The sequence below is a fragment of the Ursus americanus genome, chromosome 33, assembly GCF_024610735.1.
Source record: "Ursus americanus isolate L20-20 chromosome 33, mUrsAme1.1.p, whole genome shotgun sequence".
Classification (NCBI taxonomy): domain Eukaryota; kingdom Metazoa; phylum Chordata; class Mammalia; order Carnivora; family Ursidae; genus Ursus; species Ursus americanus.
This window is the reverse complement of record NC_142159.1, coordinates 30061196-30086747: the sequence shown is the minus strand read 5'-3', so window position 1 is coordinate 30086747 and position 25552 is coordinate 30061196. Positions and strand designations below refer to the sequence as shown.

General features: G+C 56.0%; 1 protein-coding gene across 1 annotated transcript; it reads left to right on the top strand.

Annotated features, from left to right (window-relative positions):
- The first annotated feature begins 1168 nt into the window (after positions 1-1168).
- LOC123796106 (ATPase family AAA domain-containing protein 3) lies at positions 1169-25529 on the top strand. The gene is made up of 16 exons (XM_045803426.2): positions 1169-1487; positions 5853-5929; positions 6650-6751; positions 7056-7115; positions 8314-8383; positions 8698-8863; positions 9089-9158; positions 12458-12613; positions 13571-13627; positions 13834-13959; positions 14179-14303; positions 15021-15072; positions 15405-15475; positions 16355-16522; positions 18703-18811; positions 24612-25529. The coding sequence occupies exons 1-16, from the start codon at positions 1286-1288 to the stop codon at positions 24774-24776; spliced, it is 1776 nt and encodes a 591-aa protein (XP_045659382.1). The 5' UTR covers positions 1169-1285; the 3' UTR covers positions 24777-25529.
- The last annotated feature ends 23 nt before the right edge of the window (positions 25530-25552 follow it).

The following is a 25552-nucleotide window of genomic DNA, read 5'->3' as shown; positions in this document are numbered from 1 at the left end:
TGGCTTTCTCTTCGTTTGAGGGTGAAAGATCACAAAATTATCTTTAATTCCCCCCCCCCCCGTTTTTATTCAGTTTGAAACAATTTTAAAATCGTTTTCAGTCTAGTGGGGGCAACTCCATGTAATTCCGGGAACTCAACCAATTCCATTAAGGAAAGACTAAAGGGGCAATTTGGATGTTGGCCCCAGAAGCGAACTTTGCTAGCTTTGGGCACTGTGGGCTCTAGAGCAACGCTGGCTCTGCCCATCCTTTTCGCCCTCTGCCGCAGGCGGGGTCAGCCTGCCACTTTGTCCCGGAAGCAGGCACGTGGCCTTTGGAGGTGCCCCAGAAGACAAGACCCCTCCTCCAGCAAGGGCGCCCTCTTGTGGGACTTGGTGGGGGGGCTGCTCTGCATTTCCACACTTCTGGGGTTGAGATCCGTCTCCCTCCGGTTGTGAGCCACGTTTGAGCGATACGAAGGATCGTACAAGCACTGACCACTGTGGTTTGCTGCGATACATACAAGAAGGCCGGGGAGAGCGTGTTCTCCGGCCGGCTCTTTAACCTAATGACGGCCGCAGGACACTGGCAGGGACCGCCTTCCTAACCTTCCACCATCTTATTAAGCGCGAGCATCCAGATCCACTGAGCGCAGCCTCAACCCTCCAGCGGCCCCGGCATCCCCGTGCCCAGCCGGGTCGCGGGCCGCGGGTCGGGGGCGCGGAGTCGAGGCCCCGCCGCGCGCCTGCCCTGGGTTGATCTTCCCTCGCGGATCAGGCGCTTTCCGCGGGCTCTCCCTCCGGCGGCCGCTCCCTCCGTACGGGGCTCAGCGCCCTGTCGCCGGGACCTCGCGTACCAAGGACCCCCGCCCCGGCCCCCCGGCACCTACTTCTCGGTCTCCGCCTCGTCGGGGTTCTGCGGGAGCCCACGGCAACGGGACACGGAACTGACGTATAACCAGGCACTGACGTAAACCAAGGAACACATGCACCCAGCCGGTCGATTTTGTCCCTGATCGGTCCCCGTAACTAGGCTCTTCGGCCCGCCCCTCGACGGCCCGCCCCCAGAGCCGGTTTGGGCAGTCCTGGCGACGACGCCGGTGACGTCACGGTACCCGCGGCCAATCCGAAGTCTCACGGTACGAGGCCCTCCTGCGCTTCCGTCGCCTGGGAGGAAGGGGCGTGGTCGCGCCTGCGCAGGACCTCCGACCACAGGCTCGCGGCGCGTGGAAGCTGCTCCGTTCCGCGCGCTTCAGCTCGGCTACGGGCTCCTGGCGGCTGCCGCGGTGCGCGGCGGTCGCGCGCCATGTCGTGGCTCTTCGGGATCAAGGGCCCCAAGGGCGAAGGAACGGGGCCGCCTCTCTCCCTGCCGCCCGCTCAGCCTGGAGCCGAGGGCGGCGGGGACCGGGGCGCGGGGGACCGGCCGGGGCCCAAGGACAAATGGAGCAACTTTGACCCCACGGGCCTGGAGCGCGCAGCCAAGGCGGCGCGAGAGCTGGAGCATTCGCGTGAGTGCGGCGGCGAGGGTGGGGCCCGGGCTGGGATGGGGGCCAAGGGAGCTCGGGATTCCTCCAAGGAGGGCCAGGCCACCGAGCCCCCGGGCATGCCGGGTGCTAGGGCGCATTTAGCTTCTTAGTCGTCTGAGTGGTCGGTGGCTATCTGCAATCCCACTTGCCAGGTTAGGAGACTGGTCTACGGGAATAAAGCTGGCCAAAGCCACCTTGTGTGCGGGGAGGTTGGGGATAGCAGGACCCTTGGCGCCTTCCAAACTGTTATTTGTCTTTCAGTAAGGAATCTGGTGCAGATGGAACTTTCAGAGGTCACAGGTAGCAGGTGTCAGGGCTGGAGTCTGGTCTTCAGTTACTGTCGAGTAGGGGAGTTCCTTGCGCCTCTTGCTGCCTCCACGTGGCCAAAGCATGGCCAGATCCGGTCCACGTGTGGTGGTGGTAGCAATTTTCCACTTGAGAAGGGAGGTACAGTAGAGGGTCACTGATTTTATGGGAAGTAAAGCAGGTTTGTGCTTATTATTGGGAAGCATTAGAGTTCAGATAGGAGGGATCTGTAATGCAGTGCAGGTCAGTCTGTCCTGGCCCCTCCTGGTAGGCTTCCTGACTCAGGGCCCTCAAGGCACCATCATCAGCTGGACCTTCACTAACCGTATGCCCTTTCCTCTGAACTTTCTTTTCTCCTGTTGGCTTAATGGTTTGTTCTAGGATGTAGTTTAAGAGTTTGAGAATCCAGAATGTAGAAGATATCGAATAAATACCTATTGAAAGAACACAATAGTTCTCAAATTTTTGCTTAAGGAGAGATGCCCTTTTTCAAAGGTGCTTGTATAAAGAAGCCATGTTATAAACAGGTATGAAGGCGAGTCTATTTGAGAAGGGAGAGGCCTTGCACTTTGTGCTTCAGTCCCTCCCCTTCCCTAGGGGGCTACAAGAACATCTTGGTGCAAGGACGCCTGGCTCCCAAATCCCCAGAGGGACATTAAAAACATTTGTATATTTGGGCCTGGGCTTAGGACGGCCTGTTTCCTTAGGCCTGGCTGGAGCACCATCCGTCTCAGAGAAGGTATATTGAGTTTGCAAGGTAATTTCGGTTATCAGGTTGTGTTGACAAACCCAGGTTGGGCTGGGCATCAGGGCCCCTCAGGTGACGACAGACTTTTGACATGTGACCCAATTTCTCGATAAAGGCTTAGTGGTGTGTGGGGGGGCAGCTTTCTGCCCCATCTCCTGTGACATTTCATCCACTCAGTACACAGAATTTCAGAAATTTCCCACTTTTGGAAGCTGGATTCTACTATCCCCAAACCTTTGCGGTTACAGGGGCCTTTGTGAATAATTGTGAGTGTGCCTGAGGGGAGGTAGCTAAGGGGCCTCTCTTCATCATCTTCAGATCATGCCTCTGACTAGTTCCCACGTCTCTGGTACCGGCTGCCCCAGGGCTCCTCCCCCAGAATGTTCTCCACCTGAGTCCCCAGGGGCCACTGTCTGGAGGGTTGGTCCCCCATCAGTCTCTATATCCAGTGACTTTTTTTCTTTAAAGATTTTATTTACTTATTTATTTGACAGAGCAAGAGAGTACAAGCAGGGGGAGCAGCAGAGGGAGAGGGAGAAGCAGGCTCCCCACTGAGCAGGGAGCCCAGTGCAGGGCTAGATCCCAGGACCCTGCGATCATGACCTGAGCTGAAGGCAGACGCTCAACTGAGTGAGCCACCCAGTCACCCTACATCTAGTGATTCTGTTCTAAGTGTGGGCTCTACTTCATTTAATTTTTTTAAATTATTTTTTTATTTTTTAAGTAATCTTTACGCCCAACGTGGGGCTCAAACTCACAACCACAAGATCAGGAGTGGCATGCTTTTCCGACTGAGCCAGCCAGGAGCCCCTCTACTTCATTTTGTTCCTGTCATTTTTCCTGGCCTAACTACTGGCCAGTGGGAGAGGTTTTGCCTTGGTGTACGTATCACATCTTCCTGTCCCCAAGCCCTTCTTCCCAGGATGCCTGTTGCCTCTCTTCTCATCTCCAGAACCTGTCTTCTTGGTACTCCGGGCTCATAGGCAGCAGCGGCTGCCTGGTTGGGCTGTTCATTTGACCTCACTGCTCTCTCCAAGTAAACCAAGATGCCCTCAGCTGTTCCTTGTAGTATGACTTCCTGTTCTGTCCTTTGGGCCCAGCCTGATGCTCCTTCATCCCCTAGGTCTCTAGGCCTTCCTTGGAGGCCAAAGGAGCACATTGGCCTTGAGCTCTCTGAGTGCTCCAGTCCAGGTGCCTGTACACTCCATGTAGGTGGGTGTGTAAAAGCCCTTTGCATGTAGTAGGTGCTGAATTAATCCTTTGGAATGCACAGCTCCTGTTATAGGATGATTTCAAGGGGGTAAATTATCATTGGTAGTGTTGAAATTGTAGCTCGTGATTCATGGGGCACGTGGGCGCCAGGTGCTGTGCTGCGGTTACCTGCTCTCATTTCCCTCTTTCAAGAGTCAGTGGCTAAGGGATATCTAATTGCCCCGGTTTCTGGTGAAGTTAACTTGGCTGACCAAAGGTCATGCTGTGAATAAAAAGGGCAGCTGGGGCACCTGGGTGGCTCAGTCGGTTGAGCGTCTTCTTTCGGCTCGGGTCATGATCTCAGGGTCCTGGGATCGAGCCCCGCATCGGGCTCCCTGCTCAGTGGGGAATCTGCTTCTCCCACTGCCTGGTGCTCCCCCTGTTTGTGCGTACATGCTTGTGCTGTCTGTCCGTCTCTCTCTGGTAAGTAAGTAAGTAAGTAAGTAAGTAAATAAATAAATAAATAAATAAATAAAACAAAAACAACAGTAACAAAAGGGCTGCTGGGACCTGGTCTCAGTGTCGTTGGCCTGAGGCACCCCATCCCTGTCAGCTGCACCGGGATGAGCCCTGTTGTGCTCTCACTCCCGCCCGGTCAGATTTCATTTATGTTGAAGGGGCTCCTGTGGTCTCTTCAAGCCTTGGCTCTGTGGCTTCCCAAATTTACAGTGCAGGATGTGAGACCCTGGTGCCTTTTGCCACCTCTCCTCAGGGGCGGGTCCTCAGGGCTCCTGTGGCTCCGATCACCAGAAACCCAGGGGAGAGCCTTGCAGTGAGGTGTGGGAAGCTGTGTCACCCGATCCTGACTGGCTCTGGAGGTCCTCCCAGGCTTAGGCACTATGTTCTCGCCACACCGCCTGCCCTAGCGGACCATCCAGACGCCGCAGCTTCCACCACACCCATCCCCACACGTGGGGGTGCTTGCAGATCTGCACACAGAAGTCATGCTCTCGTAATGATGTGCTTGCTGCAGTTCGGGGGTGATGGATACTGGGGTCTGCAGCTTAACTTCAGAGGCTTCAAAAAGTAAGATCATGGGGCTGGGGTGGAAGGATGGATGTGTACACACGGAGAAAACTAGGTATATTGTTTCATCAGGGAGCTGGGGTCGCAGGGATCCCCTACTTTCTTTCCATGCGGTTATGTATTAGAACATGTTTTATGGTAAAATCTGATGTATGGGAGAGCTGTGTCATCACCGAAATATTGGAGAAGTTGGATGCACGGCCGTTTGGCTAGGAGAGCACCGGAAGTTAGTTTTTTTCTAGAACGCCCAAGTATTACTGGCTACGAATAAAATACACACAGAAGGGCGCCTGGGTGGCTCAGCAGGTTAAGCATCTGGCTTCAGCTCAGGTCATGACCCCAGGACCAGCCCCGGCATCGGCTCCCTGCTCAGTGGGGAGTCTGCTCCTCCCTCTGCCTGCTGCTCCCCCTGCTCGTGCGCACATGCTCGCTTGCTCTCTCTCTGACAAATAAATAGTATCTTAAAAAAAAATACAGAAGACATTTATAATGTGTGTGTTTGTAACACGAGGTCTGTGAAGAGCTATCAATCTGTGTGCATTGGCTTATCTCTAACTTAATTGTTTACTTCCTGTTCATTGTACTACCTGGTTGTGTGTGATCGCACATTAATAATAATAGGTATCAGAGACTTAAGAGAAACGTACCTACCCCGGAGGTACTCTAGCCACAGGTTGCTTTCTGTTTAATCGGGACGCGCCTGCCATGTTGAGCCTCCTCCTCCCAGCTAGCATCGAGCAGCCTTTCTGACAGCTCTCTGGGACAGGAGAGCTGCTGGGGCAGTAAGATCTTGTATGTGGGGCCCTCTGTTGGGGCTGGAGCGGATGTAGGTGATGAGAAGGGAGCAGTGGGCTTGGAGGGAGGGGTCACCAAGCAAGATCTGGTCCGGGAATGGGGGTGGGCACGTGTGTTTTGCGGTCGAGGTGAGTTGTGGTCTCCCTGAAGGCCCCCTGGCACACAGGAATGCTTGCCTGGTGCCCGAGTGTCCTAACACCCATGTCTCTGTCTCCGCACAGGACATGCCAAGGACGCACTGAGTCTTGCACAAATGCAGGAGCAGACGCTGCAGCTGGAGCAGCAGTCTAAGCTCAAAGTGAGTAGTGGGGGTGGTGCTGGCAGAGGTAGGCTTCATCCCTGTGGGGGGGGTACCTGGAAGGAGAAAGTGCACGTGGGCGGTGGGCAGAGGGCGGGTTCCTCAAACATCTCCTTTCTTGGAATTGCCTTCTTGTTTGTGGTTAAAAGGGAAACAGGAAGAGGTCAAAGACAAGCTGGGTTTGTGGCCTGAGTTCTTGCAGTAGAACCACGTGGAAGGGCTGGTGTAGGTGAGGACCATCTGGTTTCCCCAGAGGAGATTCTTACCTGGTTTCTCTGCATCTGGCAGGACATTTACGCTGAGCACGTAGCAAGCATAGAGAAGGCACAGGCTCTGCTCTCCGTCGTTGGCTGTTGTAAAGTGTAGTCCAAAAGTGAGCATGTGACATAAGCCATCACGGCAACAATGTTGGGGAAGGGAGTGACAGACTTCCCAGGAGACCGTCTTGCTCCTTTGGAGCCGAGCCCTATCTGTTTTCCTGGCGTTTCACTACCAGTGGGTCTGGGTCATCCTGGGCCTTGGTGCCCATACAGCTGGGAGCTGACGGGCACGTGGGGTGCTGGTCCAGGCTGTGTTTTCTGGATGCCCCTCCTGCTCCTGTCCAGCCCCTTTGGAGCCCACAGGGGAGAGGGTTGTTGAGGCAGTGTGAGCCCGGAGCTCAGAGTCCTGAGAGGGAGGCCCCACCAGCTCTGGGCTTGTAGCCACTGGTATATTCTGTAGGAGTACGAGGCCGCTGTGGAGCAGCTGAAAAACGAGCAGATCCGCGTGCAGGCAGAAGAAAGGAGGAAGACTCTGAATGAGGAGACGCGGCAGCACCAGGCCGTAAGGACCGCATGGCCACACAGGCACGGGGTGACCAGGGTGGAGTGCTGCTGGGGCATACCATGGTCCCAAAATTCAGTCTGGGAGGCTCTAGGATGACCTTGTGCAAACATCAAAAGCCCATGGATCCCTCAGGGCTGAGCGTGATGGGGAGCACACGTGTCTCAAGCTTGTGTAATCATTCACAGCAGGTAGAGGTGGGTGGCTTATCTGAGGGCCTAGCACCCTGTAGAGCCTGGATTCAGATGTTGGTTTCAGGAACAACTGAGGTGAGCCATATTCACCCTGCCCTTTTCCTCCATAGAGGGCCCAGTACCAAGACAAGCTGGCCCGGCAGCGCTATGAGGACCAGCTGAAGCAGCAGGTGAGCTTAGCACATTTGCATGAGGGGTGCTGCTTCTGTCCTCCCCGAGAGCATGGGCATCTTCTGGGGCAGCTGGTGGGCCAGAATTCAAGGTGGTTTTACCAGCAGTAGGTGCTGGGTCCCAGGGACGCACACACACGGGCCTCCAGGCTCTAGCTATGGTAAGGGTTCTTCTGGGTGAGAACCTGGGAACCTTGCTGTGACAAGGTCGTGGTAAGGGTGGTTTCCAAATGCTTGTACCTCTTTTGAAATTACAAAGAGACTCAGCCGTCAAAAAGAATGAAACCTTACCATTTTCTACGATGTGGATGGAGCTAGAGTATTATGCTAAGCGAAATAAGTCTGTGAGAGAAAGACAACATGATTTCATTCGTGTGTGGAATCTAAGAAACAAAACAGATGAACGTAGGGAAAGGGTGAAAAGCAAGAGAGAAGGAAACAAACCATAAGAGACTCTTAATGATAGGGAACAAACTGCGGGTCCCTGGAGGGAGGTGGGGGGGCTAATGGGCGATGAGTATCGAGGAGGCACTTAAGATGAGCACTGGTGTTGTATGTAAGTGATGAACCACTGAATTCTGTGGCTGAGGCCAGTATTCCAGTGTATGCTAACTAGAATTTAAATTAAAAACATTTTTAAAAGTAAATTTAACAGGGGAAAGACAGTGTTTTGAGGACAGCTGTGAATCTGGACTCGGGGTGCCCAGAGGTCTGCCCTGTGGCAGAGCTGTGCTGGAGGCGGGAGCTCCTGCACCGACCTTGCCCCCCCATGCATGTGTGCATATGTCCTAGGTGGGTTTCAGACCTGCCTGCGGAGGGCTGTGGAGTATGTCGGCCCCAGGGCGTCATTCCCAGAGAGGTGTGGAGCCCCCGGGGCAGCAGAAGCTTCCCCACAGGCTGGAGCGGCTCATCTCTTTGATTGTTGATCGTTTCCTAATATTTTTTTTAAGGTTTTACTTATTTTAACGAGAGAGTGCGTGTGCCTGAACAGTGGTGGGAGGCAGAGGGAGGAGGAGAGAGACTCAGGCAGTCTCCCTGCTGTGTGCGGAGCCTGACGTGGGGCTCCATCCCTCGACCCTGAGATCATGACCTGAGCCGAAACCAAGAGTTGGATGTTCAGCCGCCTGCGCCCCCCAGGCACCCAGATCAGTTTCCTGATTTTGAAAGCTTTTCCCTTTCCCCTGTGGCTTCTTCTCAGCAACTTCTCAATGAGGAGAATTTACGGAAGCAGGAGGAGTCGGTGCAGAAGCAGGAGGCCATGCGGCGAGGTAGAGTTGGGCTTTTGGGGGCTGTGTCCTTGGAGCCGCCCTAGGCTCGAGAAAGGGTCCTGGGGAAAGCAGGCCGTAGGCACGGATACACGCTGCTTCAGGCACTTTAATCCCCAAGCAACATTTCCAAGACTCTCAGTAGGGGCTCTGCATTCTTTGGTTGGGACTTTGTAGCAGAAGCCTAGGCAGGCCGGGCATTCCCCCAGGGTCTGACACGCATTGCCTCCCTCCTGGGAGGAGGGTTGCCTGGGCCTCACTGGAAGGATTAGGGGACCATGGGCTGTACACCCACTTCCTGCCGTTTCCCTGGGCAGCCACCGTGGAACGGGAGATGGAATTGCGGCACAAGAACGAGATGCTGCGGGTGGAGGCAGAGGCCCGTGCCCGAGCCAAGGCTGAGCGCGAGAACGCGGACATCATTCGTGAGCAGATCCGCTTGAAGGCTGCCGAGCACCGCCAGACTATCCTGGAGTCCATCAGGTGAGGCCCAGTCTCCAGTGGGCCCCTGGCAGAGCCCTGTGGCCAGTGTCTTTCGGCCCTTCACCTGTGCCAGGAGGCCCTCGGTTGGTACATTGGCAGGAGGCGGCCTCTCAGCAGGTCCTCCCGTGGGCTGACCTTCAGGGCTGACCTTCAGAGCCCTTGCCCTTTCTCCAGCCAAGGGCCTAGATCCATTCTCCCCTAGTCACATCGCTTCTTCCTCTACAGGACAGCTGGCACCCTGTTTGGTGAAGGATTCCGTGCCTTCGTGACAGACTGGGACAAAGTGACAGCCACGGTAAACACCCCTGACGCATCTTCCCGCTTGTGGCTTGTGTCAGGGTCTCTGCTGGGTCGCGTTCCTGCCCCCCTCCAGCGGTGAAAGGTGCCTGGCATTCCGCGGTGGGAAGTGTACCAAGCACACGTGATTGTGTCCCAGATGTAAGCCTTGCTGCTGCTCTTGCCTCCCACGCCCCTCCTGTGAAGACAGATGGGGTGCAGCCCCTGGGTGTGGGCACTGGCAGTAGGGTTTTAACCTTTGGGCTGGAGGATGTGGGAAGAGGTGCTAGAGCCTCAGTTTACCTCTTCCTTAGAAATGCGCCCTTTAGAAAGTGTAATTGGAAATCTGCCTGGCAGCTTCAGGGGTGGGGCCCAACTAAAACTCTAGGGGAGCCTTGGAGATGTGGCCGTGAACCCCTTTAAACCACACCCCTGTGAGGGTTCCCACCCTCTAGCGGGACGGGAACGGCAGCCAACAAGGCTGTAGGACTCCAGGCACACATTCTAAGGCCCTGTGGTCTGTGCCCTGTGCCGTGCGGCTGCTCAGCACTCGGGGCAGAGGGGAGGGCGTTAGCCAGAGCCCAAAAAGCCCATCAGCTCTGCAAGTACTTCCTGATGTCAGCAGTGTGCCAGGCACTGCTCTAGGCTGCACAGTGGGACCTGGCACCTGCTCACGTGGTACTGACACCCTAACAAGGGTGAGACGACCATGCTGACCGTGAGCATCCCGTGCACGCGCATTCCTGGCCTCCTGGCTTCCGAAGCCCTTTCTGCAAGTGCCCTGCTTTGGGCGTAGTTCTAGCTTCATTCACGAGACAGGGGCAGCAGGGGAGGTCAGGCTGTGCCTCAAGGGAAGCAGGGATTGGACTGTCTAGGGAGAGAGAGGGCGCCAGTTGAGGAAACCTGCTGCTGGTGAGGCTGCTTTTTTTTTTCTTTTCTTTTTTTTTTAAGATTTGACTTATTTATTAGAGAGAGGGAGGGAGCACGAGGTGGGGGAGGGGAGAGGCAGGCAGAGGGAGAAGCAGGTCCCCTGTTGAGCAGAGAGCCCAGATCACGACCTGAGTGGGACCGTGACCTGAGCGAGAGGCAGGTGGTTAACTGACAGGGCCACGCGGGAGCCCCGCCACCCGGCTTCTGTTTAACTGTGGAATGCATTTATTCCCGGAGTGAAGTTTAGCTTTTGTAAGTGGCGCCGTGGCCTGCACACGAGGCCCGGACACCTCTGAGCTGCTGTGCTCAGTCCTGCAGCGGCCTCCATGGGGAGTGTTCAGGCTCACCGTTGGAAGTCGCAGAGAAAGAAGTTCCAGTCTTGGGAGCTTGCTTACCAGCTTATGTGTGAACTCAGCCATTGGGTGGCGAGTGTTGCAGGGAACTACCCTCCAAGAAGAACCAAGGTCCTGGTGCCGGAGTTTTGGTAAAGCCGCAGTGGCTTCTCACCACCCTCTAGCACGTCTGACGTCTTCCGCATGACCCCGGCTCATACAGGGCTGTGCGACCTTGCTGGTGGGTGGTCAGAGGCCCTTGGGGCCGGTTTGAGGAGAGACCCAGCGAAGCAGTGAGATGTTCTGAGGAAGGAGCTGTGTGACTTGACTTCCCCTCAAGCCGCCATGCTGCTCCCTCTCCATTCCTTTTTTTTTTTTTAACATTTATTTATTCGTAATTATTTGTTTATTCGAGAGAGAGAGAGGGACGGGGTAGAGGGAGAAGCAGGCTCCCTGCTGATCAGGGAGCCTGATACGGGGCTCAATCCCAGGACCCTGGGATCACGACCTGAGCTGAAGGCAGACGCTTCACCAGCTGAGCTACCAGGTGCCCAAGATTTTATTTTTAAGTCATCTCGACACCCAGTGTGCAGCTTGAACTCATGACCCTGAGATCAAGAGTCGCATGCTCTTCCGACTGAGCCATCCAGGCACCGCCCCCCCCTTCTGATCGGAGAGGTGGGTTGGCCTTTCTGGGAGGCGGATGTGGGCATCTGCCTGTGTCGGGGCTCCTGAAGGCCCACGCCCCCCCCCCCCCCCCCAGCGTCCTGCTGGACGTGCTGGAGCGGCATCCTGTTACTGAGCAGGCACGGAGGGTCCCGGAGAGGGACGGGGGAGCAGAGAAGAAAAGCTGGCTGAGGCACAGGGGACAGTGAGAGGAGCCCTGGGTGGACTTGACCTTGGGGCAACTAGGCCTCTGTGTCCTGGGGTCCTGACACCCTTTGTCTACTTTGGACTTGGCCACACTGTCTCTGAAGGGAACTTGTCTTACCTTTTCTATGAGAACTTTCTAGTAACCGCGCTTCTGTCAACCTCTGCCTTCGGCAGGCCCATTTCACTGGTCATTCTTCCTGGAGTGTTGTATTGTTTATTTTATTTATTTAAGATTTCGTTTATTTAATTTAGAGGAAGATGGAGTGCAAGCAGAGGGGAGGGGCAGAGGTTGAGAGAATCTGGATCAGACTTGCACGGAGCTCAGAGCCTGACTTGGGGCTCAGTCCCACAACTACAAGATCACGACCCGAGCCGAGAGAGTCGGATGCCCCACCGACTGAGCCACCCAGGCGTCCCCCCCCCCCCAGAGTGTTTTACGGTGAATTAAGGGCATTCTGACTGCTCCTGTGGTTTGAGCGCCCCGTGCACTCACGATCTTTCCAGATCTTTCCAGCTGTTCTAAACATCTGTGTTTGCTGTTGAATCTCTAATGTCCATCTTTAGTCTACAGTCCCCACCTGCCCTGGGCAGTGCTGTGGGCTGGCAGTCAGTCCCCGCAAGGTGGGTAGACAGACGGAAGGATGGTTGCTGGAGAGCGCTGGGCGACGTCTGAGGTTGCTCGATTCAGGAGTTGCTGGCTGCCTTGGGGCTGGCCTGGCCCCACCTCCCCCAGCCAGGCTGTTTGTCTTGTAGAGAAGACGTTTCAGTTTCGTTTCCAGGTGTTGGCATACTTTCCAGTAACCTCTTGTAGCTCTTGGTCACGTGCCCCGTGACTGTGCTCCCGCCACAGCGTTCGGTCTGTCTCCCGTGAGTCTCAGGGCCTCTCTGTCTCTTCACAGCTGGTGTTCCTGTCGCCTGGAAGCTTCCCTAGTCCTACTGGAGTGCACCCTCCAGTAGCTTTCTGAGAAAGGGTGGTTATGATGAGCTTGTTGATATCTTGCCTGTCTGGAAATAGCTGTGGTCGTGCGAAATTGAGCGCCAGCCAGGATGCTCCTGTGACCCTTTGCCATCACCTCGCATGGGATGGGGTGGGATGGCATGGGGTGAGAGCGCCGTGCCGGCTGCGGACCAGCATGGCACAGGATTGGCTGGGCCCCACCTACCTCCCGCTGCCCCACTCTAGGTGGCCGGGCTGACGCTGCTGGCCGTCGGAGTCTATTCTGCCAAGAACGCCACATCTGTTGCTGGACGGTACATTGAGGCCCGGCTGGGGAAGCCGTCCCTGGTGAGGGAGACGTCCCGTATCACGGTGCTGGAGGCTCTGAGGCACCCCGTGCAGGTAATTGTGGGCTTAGTCCTCACTGGAGTGCCGTGTCCTGCCCAGTGTTTGCTGGGATTTCAGCCGAGTTGTGAACGTGTGTCGTCATCGTCCCTCTTTACCCAAATACTGTCTGTTCCTCTGGCACGTTGGATTTGATTGTGGCTCTTTCCTCCGTGGTGCTGCTCTGGGAGCCTGTCCACATCAGCACTGGGGAGACTCTCACCCTAGTCCACCCAGGTCACCTCCGTGGATCTGCTGAGATGACTGTTCCCCTGGGTAGATTTTGGGTTGTTTACAAAACCTGGGGCTCCTGCATGCCATCGTCCTGTGAGAGAAGTTGCTGGAAGTAGCCCGGTGTGAGCTCCTTCCTGGCTTGGTGTCACTCTGTTACATGTCCTCCCACGGGCTGTGGCTGGATCTCCATAGTGATCACTGTGGGTAACTGAAGAAATAAAGATCAGTAAAGAAGGTTATTTTTTTTTTTTTTTAAGATTTTGTTTATTTGAGGGAGAGAGAGTGTGAGCTGGGGCGGGGGCGGTGTAGGAGCAGAGGGAGAAGCAGACTCCCCGCTGCGCAGGGATCCCAACACGGGGCTCAATCCCAGGACCCTGGGATCACGACGCGAGCCAAAGGCAGATGCTGAATTGAGCGCCCAGACGCCCCACAGATCAGCAAAGAATCTGAAGGGGCTCTTGGGTGGCTCGGTCGGTGAAGCGTTGGGCTCTTGATTTCACCTCGGGTCATGATCTCCGTGTCGTGGGATCAAGCCCCACGTTGGGTTCCATGCTGTGCGCTCGCTCGCTGAGTCGCCTCGCCTAGTGCCATAGACAGCCTTCTGTGCCAGCTTCTAGAGCGGGAGGGGGCCCAGTCGCGTGTGGCCTGCCGTGTGCCACAGCAGGTCTGTTTCCATGTGCCTGTGTCGGGGGCTGTGCTGCGAAGCTTGACTGTCCCCGTGTTGTGTCGTCCCCCCCATAGGTCAGCAGGCGGCTCGTCAGTAAGCCTCAGGACGCACTGGAGGGCGTCGTCCTCAGTGTAAGTGGTCTTCCCATCCGGGGGCTGTCATAGGCTTTGGGGTGGGAGGTGCTCTTCTGCCCATGGAGCTTTTCTACAGGACGGGGCTGCTCTTCATTTCTAAAGTAGAATGCCTAGGATAAGCTGCCTCTTGCGGCTGGTCCAGGTGCTCAGGAGGGGCAGACTGGCCGCAGAGTATCCCCCCAACCTGCCATGTCCCCTGGCAGCCCAGCCTGGAAGCGCGGGTGCGGGACATTGCCATAGCAACAAGGAACACCAAGAAGAACCGCAGCCTGTACAGGAACATTCTGATGTACGGGCCTCCTGGGACTGGCAAGACCCTGTTTGCCAAGGTGAGGGCACACGGCCACACAGGTGGGTGGGGTGCCCTGGGCAATGACTGCAGCTGTGGCTCTTAGGGATGGGCTACTTAGGGGGTTCAGCTTTCCAGGCAAGGGGCATCCCTAGCAGTACTTGGTGGTGGGAGCCAAGCTCAGTGCATGTGGGCTTTGAAGGGGAGGAGAGTGAACAGGCTTCGCCCGCCTCCCCCCCCACACCCCTTTCTCGCCTAGAAACTCGCGCTGCACTCAGGCATGGACTATGCCATCATGACAGGCGGGGATGTGGCCCCCATGGGGCGGGACGGCGTGACTGCCATGCACAAGGTCTTCGACTGGGCCAGTACCAGCCGGCGAGGGTGAGCCGGGCCCCTCCTGGGATGGCCCCCCGCGTGCATGCGCTTGCATGGCCCGGGTTCCTAGCGGCCATCAGGGCACCAGCATTTGCGGGGGGGGGCTTTCCCTGCAGCCTGTCTCCGTGGTGGTGCACAAGGCTGGAATACTCCGGGGGCGGCAGTCCGGGGGGAAAATGCACCCCTAGAATAGATTCCTGGTGGCTTGTGCTCGTCACGGGAAACTTTTGGTGCTTCTGACTTCTGACACATTGAAGATGAGAGGCTGCCAGCCCCGATGTTTGTTTATTTTTTTTTTATTTTTTTTTAAGATTTTATTTATTTATTTGACAGAGATAGAGACAGCCAGCGAGAGAGGGAACACAAGCAGGGGGAGTGGGAGAGGAAGAAGCAGGCTCATAGCAGAGAAGCCTGATGTGGGGTTCGATCCCACAACGCTGGGATCATGCCCTGAGCCGAAGGCAGACGCTTAACCGCTGTGCCACCCAGGCGCCCCGAGCCCCGATGTTTAATTTAGGGCCATATTAGGATGTTTGACGCAAACCAGTCGCTCCCCCGCAGCACTGGCACCGGGCTTGCCCGTCGGGTCTGGGGTCCCCGGCCACTACTGAGGTTAGGGTGCTTCAGGTTCCTGAGACAGAGTTCAGTTTTAGCGTGCTCAGCACCTTAGCGTGCAGCGGGGCAGCCCTCACCCCCTTCCTGTTCGTCCTTTCCCCTTCACAGCCTCCTTCTCTTTGTGGATGAAGCGGACGCCTTCCTCAGGAAGCGAGCGACTGTGAGTATTCTGGAAGCTTCTGTTCGGCCTGCTGGGCCCGGCTGGCCGCAGGTGCGCGGTCAGGAGTGGTATCCGATGAGTGCGTTATGCTTTATGGGGAGGGAGGGTTGCAGGTCGCTCACGGTGCGGTCTGACCCAGCCCTGCTCCCAGCTGCACTGCTTGATAAATTTGGTCTGCACAGTGGGAGTTGATCCTGTGGTGTCTTTAGAGGCTTCTCTGAAGTTAAGTTTCATGGAGACCCTGTTCTGTGGGGCTCCCACAGGGACGGAGTAGGCCTTTGTCTAACTTCCCCGTGGCTGCCTCCCCGCTGATTCCAGCACTTTCTCTGCAGGAGAAGATCAGCGAGGACCTCAGGGCCACCCTGAATGCATTCCTGCACCGGACGGGACAGCACAGCAGCAAGTGAGGGCCCCTGCCGGTGCGAAGCCCCTTCACGGAGGGAAACTGAGGCTCCCCTTGAGCTCACACGGCTGCTGTGGGGCAGGGCTGGAACAGGACTGGCACACTTGCCTGGGCGATGGGAAGGGCTGGTCGGGGCACAGGGGGGTCTTTGTGGAGACCTCTGAGAAGATGTGCTGGGGAGTCTCTGGAGAGCCAGGTGCAAGTCTTTGCCCACAGGTCACTGCACTTGGCATCTCTGGCTGCCCTCCAGTGATAGGCTGTCGGGGGGGGGGGTGTCACCCTACGGCCAGGTGCCCTGTGGCATAGGTTGCTCTGGGAAGGGGCTCGCTCCTTCCGAATCCCCTAATCTTGCTCTCCTGCATTGTTGGGGGCCTCCAGCCCTGTGCCCACTGGTGCTTTACATGCCCCAGGGGGCACCTAGCCCTGCCAGTCAGCTGTGTGGCCACCAAGTCATATGCATCCCGCTTGCCTGCCATGGCCACTGCCAGCAGAGACCCCCTGCCCCTACTCGGACCCCCTGGGAGTCTGGGCCAGGTTCCTGCTGAGTTGGCTCTTCTGCTCAACTGGCTGAAGCTCAGACCCTACAACTCAGGTTAGGGAGGGGCAGAGGTCTGTCTCAGACTGTGGGGTCCCTGTTTCTCCACACAGCAAAGCTTAAACGGCCACCCCATCAGGCTGGGCCATTGGTCAGCAGGGAAGTGTTCGAGGGAGGGTTGGGTGGCAGAGGGGAATGCTGAGCCTTCCTGAGTTTTTCAGGTTAAAAGGTTGCCAAATAGATTCTCCTAGAAAATTGTCCTGTGTGTATTTAAGAGGGTCCCTGCCCTGGGGGCAAGCGCCGGGTTGGGCAGCCCCTTAGCCCCTGCTGTCTGCTGGCTTCAGGTTCATGCTGGTCCTGGCCAGCAACCAACCCGAGCAGTTTGACTGGGCCGTCAACGACCGCATTGATGAGATGGTCCGCTTCGACCTGCCCCAGCTGGAAGAGCGGGAGCGCCTGGTGAGGATGTATTTTGACAAGTATGTTCTGAAGCCAGCCACAGAAGGAAAGCAGTAAGTGTTCTGACAGCCCGAGCACTGTGGGGCCCTCTGCACCCCACCAGCTCCTGGCCCAGGTGCCGCACCCCGCCATCCTAACCCTGTGGTTGCACATGGGGGTCAGGTGTGCTCACCTGCTGGCCTCCATGCCTCCTGCTTTTTGCCAGGTTTTTGACTCAATGGCCCATCATCACAAACTAGCTAACATCTCCATTCTTTTCTACTACATGAAGTCTCTCTCTCTAAGATTTTATTTATTTATTTGAGACAGGGAGGTAGAGAGTGCGCGCGTGGACATGAACACGAACGGGGGGTTGGGGGGGCAGTGGGAGAGGGAGAAGCAGACTTCTCACTGAGCAAGGAGCCCAGTGCGGGGCTTAATCCCAGGATCCCACGATCATGACCTGAGCTGAAGGCAGACGCTTAACCAACTGAGCCACCCAGGCGTCATCCTGTGTTATTTTTTTAAATGACCGTGTACGTGTTGGTATACAGCAGTGAGCAGTCTGGATAGAATAAAGACCGCCTGCCCCACTCCTGGAAGTTGTACATTTCTCCATCTCCAGTAAAACGGTTTTTTTTGGGGGGGCGCCTGGGTGGCACAGCGGTTAAGCGTCTGCCTTCGGCTGAGGGCGTGATCCCGGCGTTATGGGATCGAGCCCCCCATCAGGCTCCTCCGCTATGAGCCTGCTTCTTCCTCTCCCACTCCCCCTGCTTGTGTTCCCTCTCTCGCTGGCTGTCTCTATCTCTATCGAATAAATAACTAAAATCTTAAAAAAAAGGGGGGGAGTTGTTATTTTTTTTTAAAGATTTTATTTATTTATTTGACAGACAGCTAGAGAGGGAACAGAAGCAGGGGGAGTAGGAGAGGAAGAGAAGCAGGCTTCCCACTGAGCAGGGAGCCCGACGGGGGCGTTGATCCCAGGACCCTGGGATCATGACCTGAGCCAAAGGCAGATGCCCAACCACTGAGCGACCTAGGTGCCTTGCTACGTGAAGTCTCTTAACAATTTGGGGCTTTTGAGGAATCCAGGCTGCAGTCAGGCCCTGGAGAGTGGGGGGCTGTGATGGTGGTTGCCAGACATTGGCTGAGCTCTGTTCACTCTGTGAGGTGGTCGTGGCAGTCTTGGAGGGGGACTCACCGTTGTTCACCGCTCACCCTGACTCCCGGGAACCTGGGGCCCCTCGCCAGCACACAACAAGGCCCCCATTCTGCAGAAATCAACAGGCGATGTGGGAGCCCTCCACATTCTGTCTGGGCCACCCTCACTCATTGCTCTGTCCAGAGTGCTCCAAATAGGCAAAGGCTGGTCTATTTTTAACCATCTCCAGGGAGCCAGACTCACAGCAGCACTGACCTGAATCCCTCCTGTCGCGGGTGGCAGTGAGAGCTGTCTTCTGTTCTAGGACGGGCTTTGCCTGCCCCTGCTGTCCCTCTGCTGCCTGAGCCCTTGCGTTCTACCGTCTGGGCCTCCTTTCTCCTTTGCACCCGGCTGGCCCCAGTACCCCGCATGGCCTCCCAGTGGCCCATTGTAGTCTGACTGTAGTCCAAACGTCGGTTGTGGTCTGAGTTTCTGGGGTCGTCTCTTCCATGTGTGTTTGATTCTCGTGGGTCTCTAGCCAGACCTGGTTGGGAAGGGGTCAGCATGTGAACTACGAGTGACACACCACTCTAACCGGGAAGTGTGGGCTTTCCTCTGTTTGATTTCCCACTTGCTAGCAGCTCACCCCTGACAGGACTTGAGCTGCTGTGCTGTTTGGGCACTGGGGGATGCCTGAGTGAGAAGGACGTGGTCCCTGCCCCCAGGTCTGGTGGTGGGGCTGTGTGTGAGGCTCCAAGAGCCCCCCCACTTTTGCACATCCTGACCAGCCCTGCGGCTGCTCCCACAGTGTATCATGCTCTGCTCTCTGTACACGGCCCCGGCATAGACCCCACCTGGACTCCAGGAGGGAGAGAGGTGCCCAGCGGGGTGGAAAGGGCAGGATGGGCAGGCTTGGTATCAACAGCAGACGTTAGGGCAGAGTTTGCTCTTTAAAAGTTGGGACATTCAGTTGTGGGGTCCTAGTGTAGGTTCCCTCCCCTGGCAGGTACCTCAGTCCTCACATGTAGGAGCCAACGGGCCCTCTTAGACCTCTGGTCTTGTCTTGGGTCCCTCAGTTACCCAAGGCATCACATGAGAATTTCTCCTTCCCAGGCGCTTGAAGCTAGCTCAATTTGACTACGGCAAGAAGTGTTCGGAGATTGCACAATTGACAGAGGGCATGTCGGGCCGGGAGATCTCCCAGCTTGCTGTGGCATGGCAGGTGAGCTGGGGACATGCGCCCTAAGGGTGTGAGCTTGACCGATTGGGAAATACTGAGTCATTTGAAGGTGGCCAGTGCTGGCCCCTGCCCCCCCCCCACCCCGGGTATTTTTGGTGAAGGATTTTCTGCACATAGATGTCATGCCCTGTCCTACTTTGTAGCCACCCCCTGCTGCTGCCCCCGCTGCAGGGAGTGTGTGGAGAGGTGTCACTGGCTTTGCATATTATGGTCTACCTCGTCATTGTGGTTTTGGTCCAATCAGATAGGGTTCTGAAATCAGGCAGGGTTCCCTGGAAATGAACCAAGTGTCATAGGGCATCAAGGTCCCACAGGCCCAGGCTCAATGTCTCGGGAACCACTGGAGTCTGTCCCAAGCTAGGGCCTACCATATTTGGGGCAGGTGATTCTGTAGTTGGTGGGCGATAGGGGACCACGGGCACATGGAGCATCCTGTGAGTCGTCTGTGAGCTCATCAGAGGGCAAATGAGATGAGGAACCAAGGAGTGGATCTGATAAGGGGCTGGGCATCTGCTTCCCAGCTCTTCGCCAAATGGAGACTGTCAGCGTTGAGGATTGTCTGCTCCACGCATGATCGGGTTTGCTGTGGGGTCTTAAGGGCAGCGTAGAGCACACGAATTGACTTTATCCTTGTGCTGTGGCCCAGGGCACACGAGCCAGAGTGATTCTTGTCATTCCCAACACCTACTGTTAACTCCGGAAATGTCCACAGGGCGCCCCACCCCCTCAGGGCAGGGGAGCCAGGATGTAGGCATCCAGAAAGCATTTGCAGGTTGGTGATTGCCGGGGAGAGAAAAGCCCTATCAGATGGGGGTGCCGAGGGGCTCCTGTCTACGGCCACCCGTTGGTCTTGTGCCGGCATCACTGCCTCTGTGGGACCTGCGCTCAGTTCTAAGGCTACCTGACAGTCGGGCCACCAGAAATGTAACAGTGCTGCTAAGTGAATTGTTAATTAGAGGTCTACTTTGATTTGAACGTGGGAGCTTGGATACACAAGGGACTGTATTTGAGTGAGCTGGGCTATGTTGCTGAAACAGCTCCAGATGGTGAACTTGGTCCCTTCATGGGTCAGCGAGGTGCCCTGCTCCAGGCTGTCCTTACTCAGGACCCAGGCCTCGTGAGGGTGGCTCTGTTCCCATCGTCAGCAGGGTGGAAGACAGGGTGTCTGTCGGCTTGGGCCGCTCTAACAGTACCACGGCGCAGGGGACCTAAACACAGACACGTATTTTCCAAGGTTCTGAAGGCAGGAAGTCCAAGATGGGGTGCCAGCATGCTAGGGTTCTGATGGTGGCCCCTTCCTGCCGTCTGGATGGTGATTTTGGGGCCTTGTCCTCCTCGTGTGGCAGAGATAGCGCCCTGGTGTGTAGGGACACTAGTCCTGTAGGATCAGGTCCCACTCGTGACTTCCTTAGAGGCCCCGCCTCTAAATACAGCTGCACTGGGGGATCAGGTCTTCACCGTATGAATTCGAGGACACATTCAGTCGCTGACAGCAAACCACGCCCTGGTTCTCGATGTTCCCACGTAGAACCAGCACACCTCCTTTCTGTCCACATCACGTCACCTGCCCAGACCGGGTGACAGGTCTGCCACAAGCCTGGTGGATGGAGAGCTGGTGATTATCAGACATGCACAAGTGCAGGAGGCAGTGAAGAGATGCTTGGAGCCCGCAGTGTGCTCCCCCTGGGGCGTCTAGTCCTCCACCAGGGGGTATCCAGTCATTGACCAGTGAGCTCAGCCCAAGACAGGGCTGTTATCCCTATTATGCTCATGGGAGAGGAGAGTGAGGTACCGGGAGGAGGCACCACAGGGCATCATGCGTCCGCGTCTCGGGGACACGTAGTCACCTTCCCTTTGTGTCCTCAGGTGCGCGGAGCTGGTGGTTGGGCTTGCTCCTGCCTGCCTTGCCCCTCGTTCTGGGCTGGACTGCCTGGGGGCCCTCGTGCACTTGTTCTCTAAAGTCCCTGCGGCTTGTACGATGGTTTTGTCAGTGGAGTTCATGCTGCCTCTTACGCTGTGCTGTGGGAGTTGGCTGCGGGGTTGGTATTACTCTCTCAACATTTACCGTTGTACACACAGCTCAGTGGCACTAAGTACATTCGTGTGTCGTGCAGCCGCCACCATCTGTCTCCAGGACTTGTCGTCTTCCGGAGCTGCAGTGCCGTCCCGTTAAACACGAGCCCCCCACCCCCTCCCCGTTTCCTGGCACCCGCACTTCCACTCTCTGTGAGTCTGACCCCTCTAGACGGTGCCTGTGAGTGGAACCTGCAGTGTCTGTCCTTTGGTGACTGACGTGTTTCACTCAGCATAGTGTCCTCAGGGTCCATCCACGCTGCCCCTTGTGTCAGCATTGCCTTCCTGTGTACTTCCTGTGTGAGGCAGAACCCTAATCCCTTGTGGGTATACCTCGTTCTGTTCAGCCATCCATCCGCCGAGACGGACGTTTGGGTGCCTCTGTGAACGGTGCTGGTGTGAACGTGGCTGTGCAGGGATCTCGCCGGGACTGCACTCTGCGTTCCTTTGAGTATTTACCCAGAGGGAAACGCCTGGGTCATGTGATAAAACCACTTCTAGTGTTTGAGGAGCTGCTACGCCATTTCCCACGGGGGTCGCACCGTTTTACTTTCCCAGCACAAGTGCGCACGAACTGGTTTCTCACCCCTCATCAACGCTTGCTGTTCTCTGGTTTGTTTGGATAGTAGCCATCCGAGTGGATGTGAAAGGATGTCTCGTTGTAACTTGAATTGCATTTCCCTGATGAAAACATCATTGGGATTTTTGATAGGGATTGCAGTGAATCCGCAGATCCCTTTGGCTAGTGTTGACATCGTAACAAGTTGAAGTCTCTCAGCATACATACGAACACAGATAGCTTTCTGTTTGTGAGATCTTTATTCCCTTTCAGCAGTGTTCTGTAGTTCTTAGTGTAGAACTCTTTGACCTTGGTTAATTCCTAAGTATTTTATTCTTTCTGATGCTGTTGTAAGTGGAATTTTCTTAATTTCTTAATTTCCTTTCCAGATTGTTCATTATTACCATGTAGAAACACAAATGGCTTTTTGTTTTTTAAGATTTTGTTTGTTTGAGAGCGTGCGCGCGCATAAGCGGGGAGCTGGAGAGGGAGAGGGAGAAGCAGACTCCTCGCTGAGCAGGGAGCCCGACACAGGGCTTGAGCCAAAGGTAAACACTTAACTGACTGAGCCACCCAGGCGCCCCAGAACACAAATGGTTTTTGTGTGTTAGTTTTGTATCCTGCAAATTTGCTGAATTTGCTTATTAGTTTTGTTTTGTACTCACAACCCTGAGATCAAGACCTGAGCTGGGCTCGAGGGTCAGACACTTAACCGACTGAGCGACCCAGGCGCCCTCGTTTATTAGTTTTAACTTTTGGGGGCATCTTTACGGTTTCCTACATGTGAGAACACATCCTCTTCACACAGATAACTGCACTTCTTCCCCGCCAGTTTCGGCCCCTTCTGTTTCTTTTTCTTGCCTCTCTGCTCTGGTTAGGACGTCCACTGTGCTGAGTAGACGCGGTGACAGTGGCGTCCTTGCCTCTCTGCTCTGGTTAGGACGCCCACTGTGCTGAGTAGACGCGGTGACAGTGGCGTCCTTGCCTCTCTGCTCTGGTTAGGACGCCCACTGTGCTGAGTAGACGCGGTGACAGTGGCGTCCTTGCCTCTCTGCTCTGGTTAGGACGCCCACTGTGCTGAGTAGACGCGGTGACAGTGGCGTCCTTGCCTCTCTGCTCTGGTTAGGACGTCCACTGTGCTGAGTAGACGCGGTGACAGTGGCGTCCTTGCCTCTCTGCTCTGGTTAGGACGTCCACTGTGCTGAGTAGACGCGGTGACAGTGGCGTCCTTGATTCGTCCCTCGCCTCAGAGGAAAAGCCCTCGGTCGTTCACCACTGATGATGTGTTAGCCGTGGGCTGTTCATAAATGACCTTTAGAGCGGTAAGGGAATTTCCTCCATTCCTGGATTATTGGAGTGTTTTCACCGAGAAAGGGTGTTGGATTGTGCCGCATTTTCTGCGTCAGTTGAGATGATCGTGTGGTTTTTGTCCTCGTTCCAGTACCCTGATGCGTCCCGTTGATGAACCTTCCCGTGTGCGTCATCCGTGCTTTCTGGGAGTAAACCCCACCTGGCGACGGTATAATTCCCTCTACAGGACTGACTTTGGTTTGCACATATTTCGTTGAAGAATTTTGCATCAATATTCATAGAGGGTATTGGTCTGTAGTTTTATTGTGGTATTTTCATCTGCTTTTAATATCAAGGTTATGCTGGCCGCAGAATTGAGTTAGGAAGTGTTCCTTCCTCTTCGGTTTTTTGGCAGAGTTTGAGAAGATCGGTGTTTGTAAGCGTTCGGCAGAATTCACCGGTGAAGCCCTTGAGTCTAGGGCTTGCCTTTTTTTTTTAAATGAAGTTTCCTGCTTCAGTAATTTCAGGCTCAAGGAAAGTTGCAAGGATAGCGTGGAGCCTCCCCCACCGTGCTGTGACTCCACGTCACTGTGGACTCCACCTCGGACATGGTCTTCCCCAGAACCCCCTCCAGAGTCCCCCATCTCATTCAGTTGCCATGTCTGCTTGGGCTCCTCTGGGCTGTGACAGTTCCTCGGTGTCTCTTGTTTTTGATGATCCTGGTGGTTTTGAGGAGTGTGGTCAGGTGTTACAGAGACTGTCCTTCTGATGTTTTTCTCACAGTTAGACTGAGATTGAGGGTTTTGGGAGAAGACCCCAGAGATGAGGTGCCCTTCTGGTCACATCCTGACAGGGGACACGTGACGTCCGTACAACATCACAGGGATGTTGACCTGGTTAAGGTGGTGCCCGCCAGGTTTCTCCATGGTAAAGTTCCTGGTTTCCCCCTTTCCGCATTTATTTGGAAGCCTGTCGCTAAGTCCAGCCATCCCTCAGGAGGGATCCTGGCCCCCTTGGGCAGACACGTCTGTTCAGACGCTCTGGGATTCTGAAGGGGCTCCTGCGCTCCCTCTACCTTCCCACCAGGGAAGCTTCCAGCTGCTTTGGCTGCTCAGCATTCAGGGGCACTTGGGCCTGGTGCGATATCTCTGACCAAGCTAGAATTAATAGGGGCTCCTGCGGAGCTCTCTTCCTAGGGGCCCTGCCCCCCCAGTGGCCTGTTGTGGTTCTGTTACCTGTGCCCTGGCCCCGAGGGGAGCTTTGCTGTCTGAAGTAGGGGCTTCCTACTTCCCGGTAGCAAGGTCTGCGTAGGGGGTGCTGAGCTGCTTCCTGACAGCTGGCCTCAGACATTCTATTTTTAGAAAGTCATTGAGAAACTCAATGATGTGAGAACATAGCACTCATGCCAACTGGGGATGTGGGCAGCGCCATAGGCATTGCAGGGATGGTGGCTGCCATGGGCTGTGGACTCCCTTGTAAGCACGCATGTATGTGTGGACGGGAGCAAAGCATGTGCCATTGGCATGTTAGCATGTGTGTGTTCTGCTGGGAGGCCATGCCCCTCCGGAGACTGAGCACAGGCCTGTGGTAGAGGGTACAGGCCAGCAATCCTCTTCATGGACTCAACATCCCAGTCTTTGCCACCACCCCACAGGAAGCCTTCAGGTTCTAGAGGGCATCTCCCAAGAGGCGAGCTCATGGGTGGGGCCAGCCAGGCTGCCTCATCCCTGGGTCTGGCAGGGTGGGTGGTTCCTGGTGACTGGTGGGGCCAAAGGGCTGAAAGCCTGGGGCTGGGAGACCCTTTTCCCCTGCAGGTAGCCCCTTTGTGTGCCCTGCATCAGTGCTCTCTTTCCCTGCCAGGCCATGGCGTATGCCTCCGAGGATGGGGTCCTCACTGAGGCCATGATGGATGCCCGGGTCCAGGATGCCATCCAGCAGCACCAGCAGAAGATGCAGTGGCTGAAGGCTGAGGGAGCCAGGCTTAAGGGTGACCAGCCCCCGCTCCCGAGTACACCGGCTGAGTGAGCTGGGCCTGGATACCCAGGAGGCACACTGGCCAGGTGGCTTTGCCAGGAGGAAGCACCAAGATGCCCACTTTTCCCAGTGATGGGCCTACACGGCCATCCGCCTCAGCTTTTTTAAGTATTCCTCTGGTCAGGCCCAGGACAGCATTAAAGCCTCTGCTTGGGACCAGCTGCAGCTGTAGCGTCTTTGTGGTAGGGGTGGCTCCTCTGTATCCCAGTCTTTTCTCTCCGGGCTGTGGTGCTTGCTGGGTGGGCCAGACTGGGGCCATCCCCTGACCCCCAGGACGCCACTGGGAGATGGCAGTCTCTAAGCCAGGCCCAGAGCTGGGGAGAAGGCACTGTCCCCATGCCCAGGGACAGTGGTCCAGCTGGCATTGCAGGTTCTCAGGTGCTGGCTAAGTACTTGTGGCTGGCTGCTGCATCTGTGACCAGAGCAGGCCTGGTTGAGGGAGGGCTGGTCATGGGTAGGGGCCTGACCTTGCCCAGTCTCACCCAGCAAGTCAGGGGTGAGCAGAGCAGGCCCCTGTGCTGCTGGGTGGGAGCTGCTTCCCCCCTGAACTAGGGAGAGGGAGAGGCCCTGGACACCTCTGACTGTGATACACCCAGCGACCGGGGGTGGTGCCTGAAAGCCCCAAGACCCACTGGCCAGGAATGTCCAGTGCTGGGGTGCTGCCCTAGCCCACAGGATCTGTGGCCCTCCATCCACTGGAGTCGGGGTCTTTTTATCCAGAATCCAATAAAAACTCTGACAGGATACCTCACAATGTGTGTATCTCA

Coding starts and splice junctions, on each gene's coding strand:
- LOC123796106 (XM_045803426.2), top strand. CDS start 1,286: ATGTCGTGGCTCTTCGGGATCAAGGGCCCCAAGGGCGAAGGAACGGGG. Junction 15,476..16,354: donor ACGGGACAGCACAGCAGCAA/GTGAGGGCCCCT, acceptor TGCTGGCTTCAG/GTTCATGCTGGTCCTGGCCA. Junction 18,812..24,611: donor AGCTTGCTGTGGCATGGCAG/GTGAGCTGGGGA, acceptor TTTCCCTGCCAG/GCCATGGCGTATGCCTCCGA.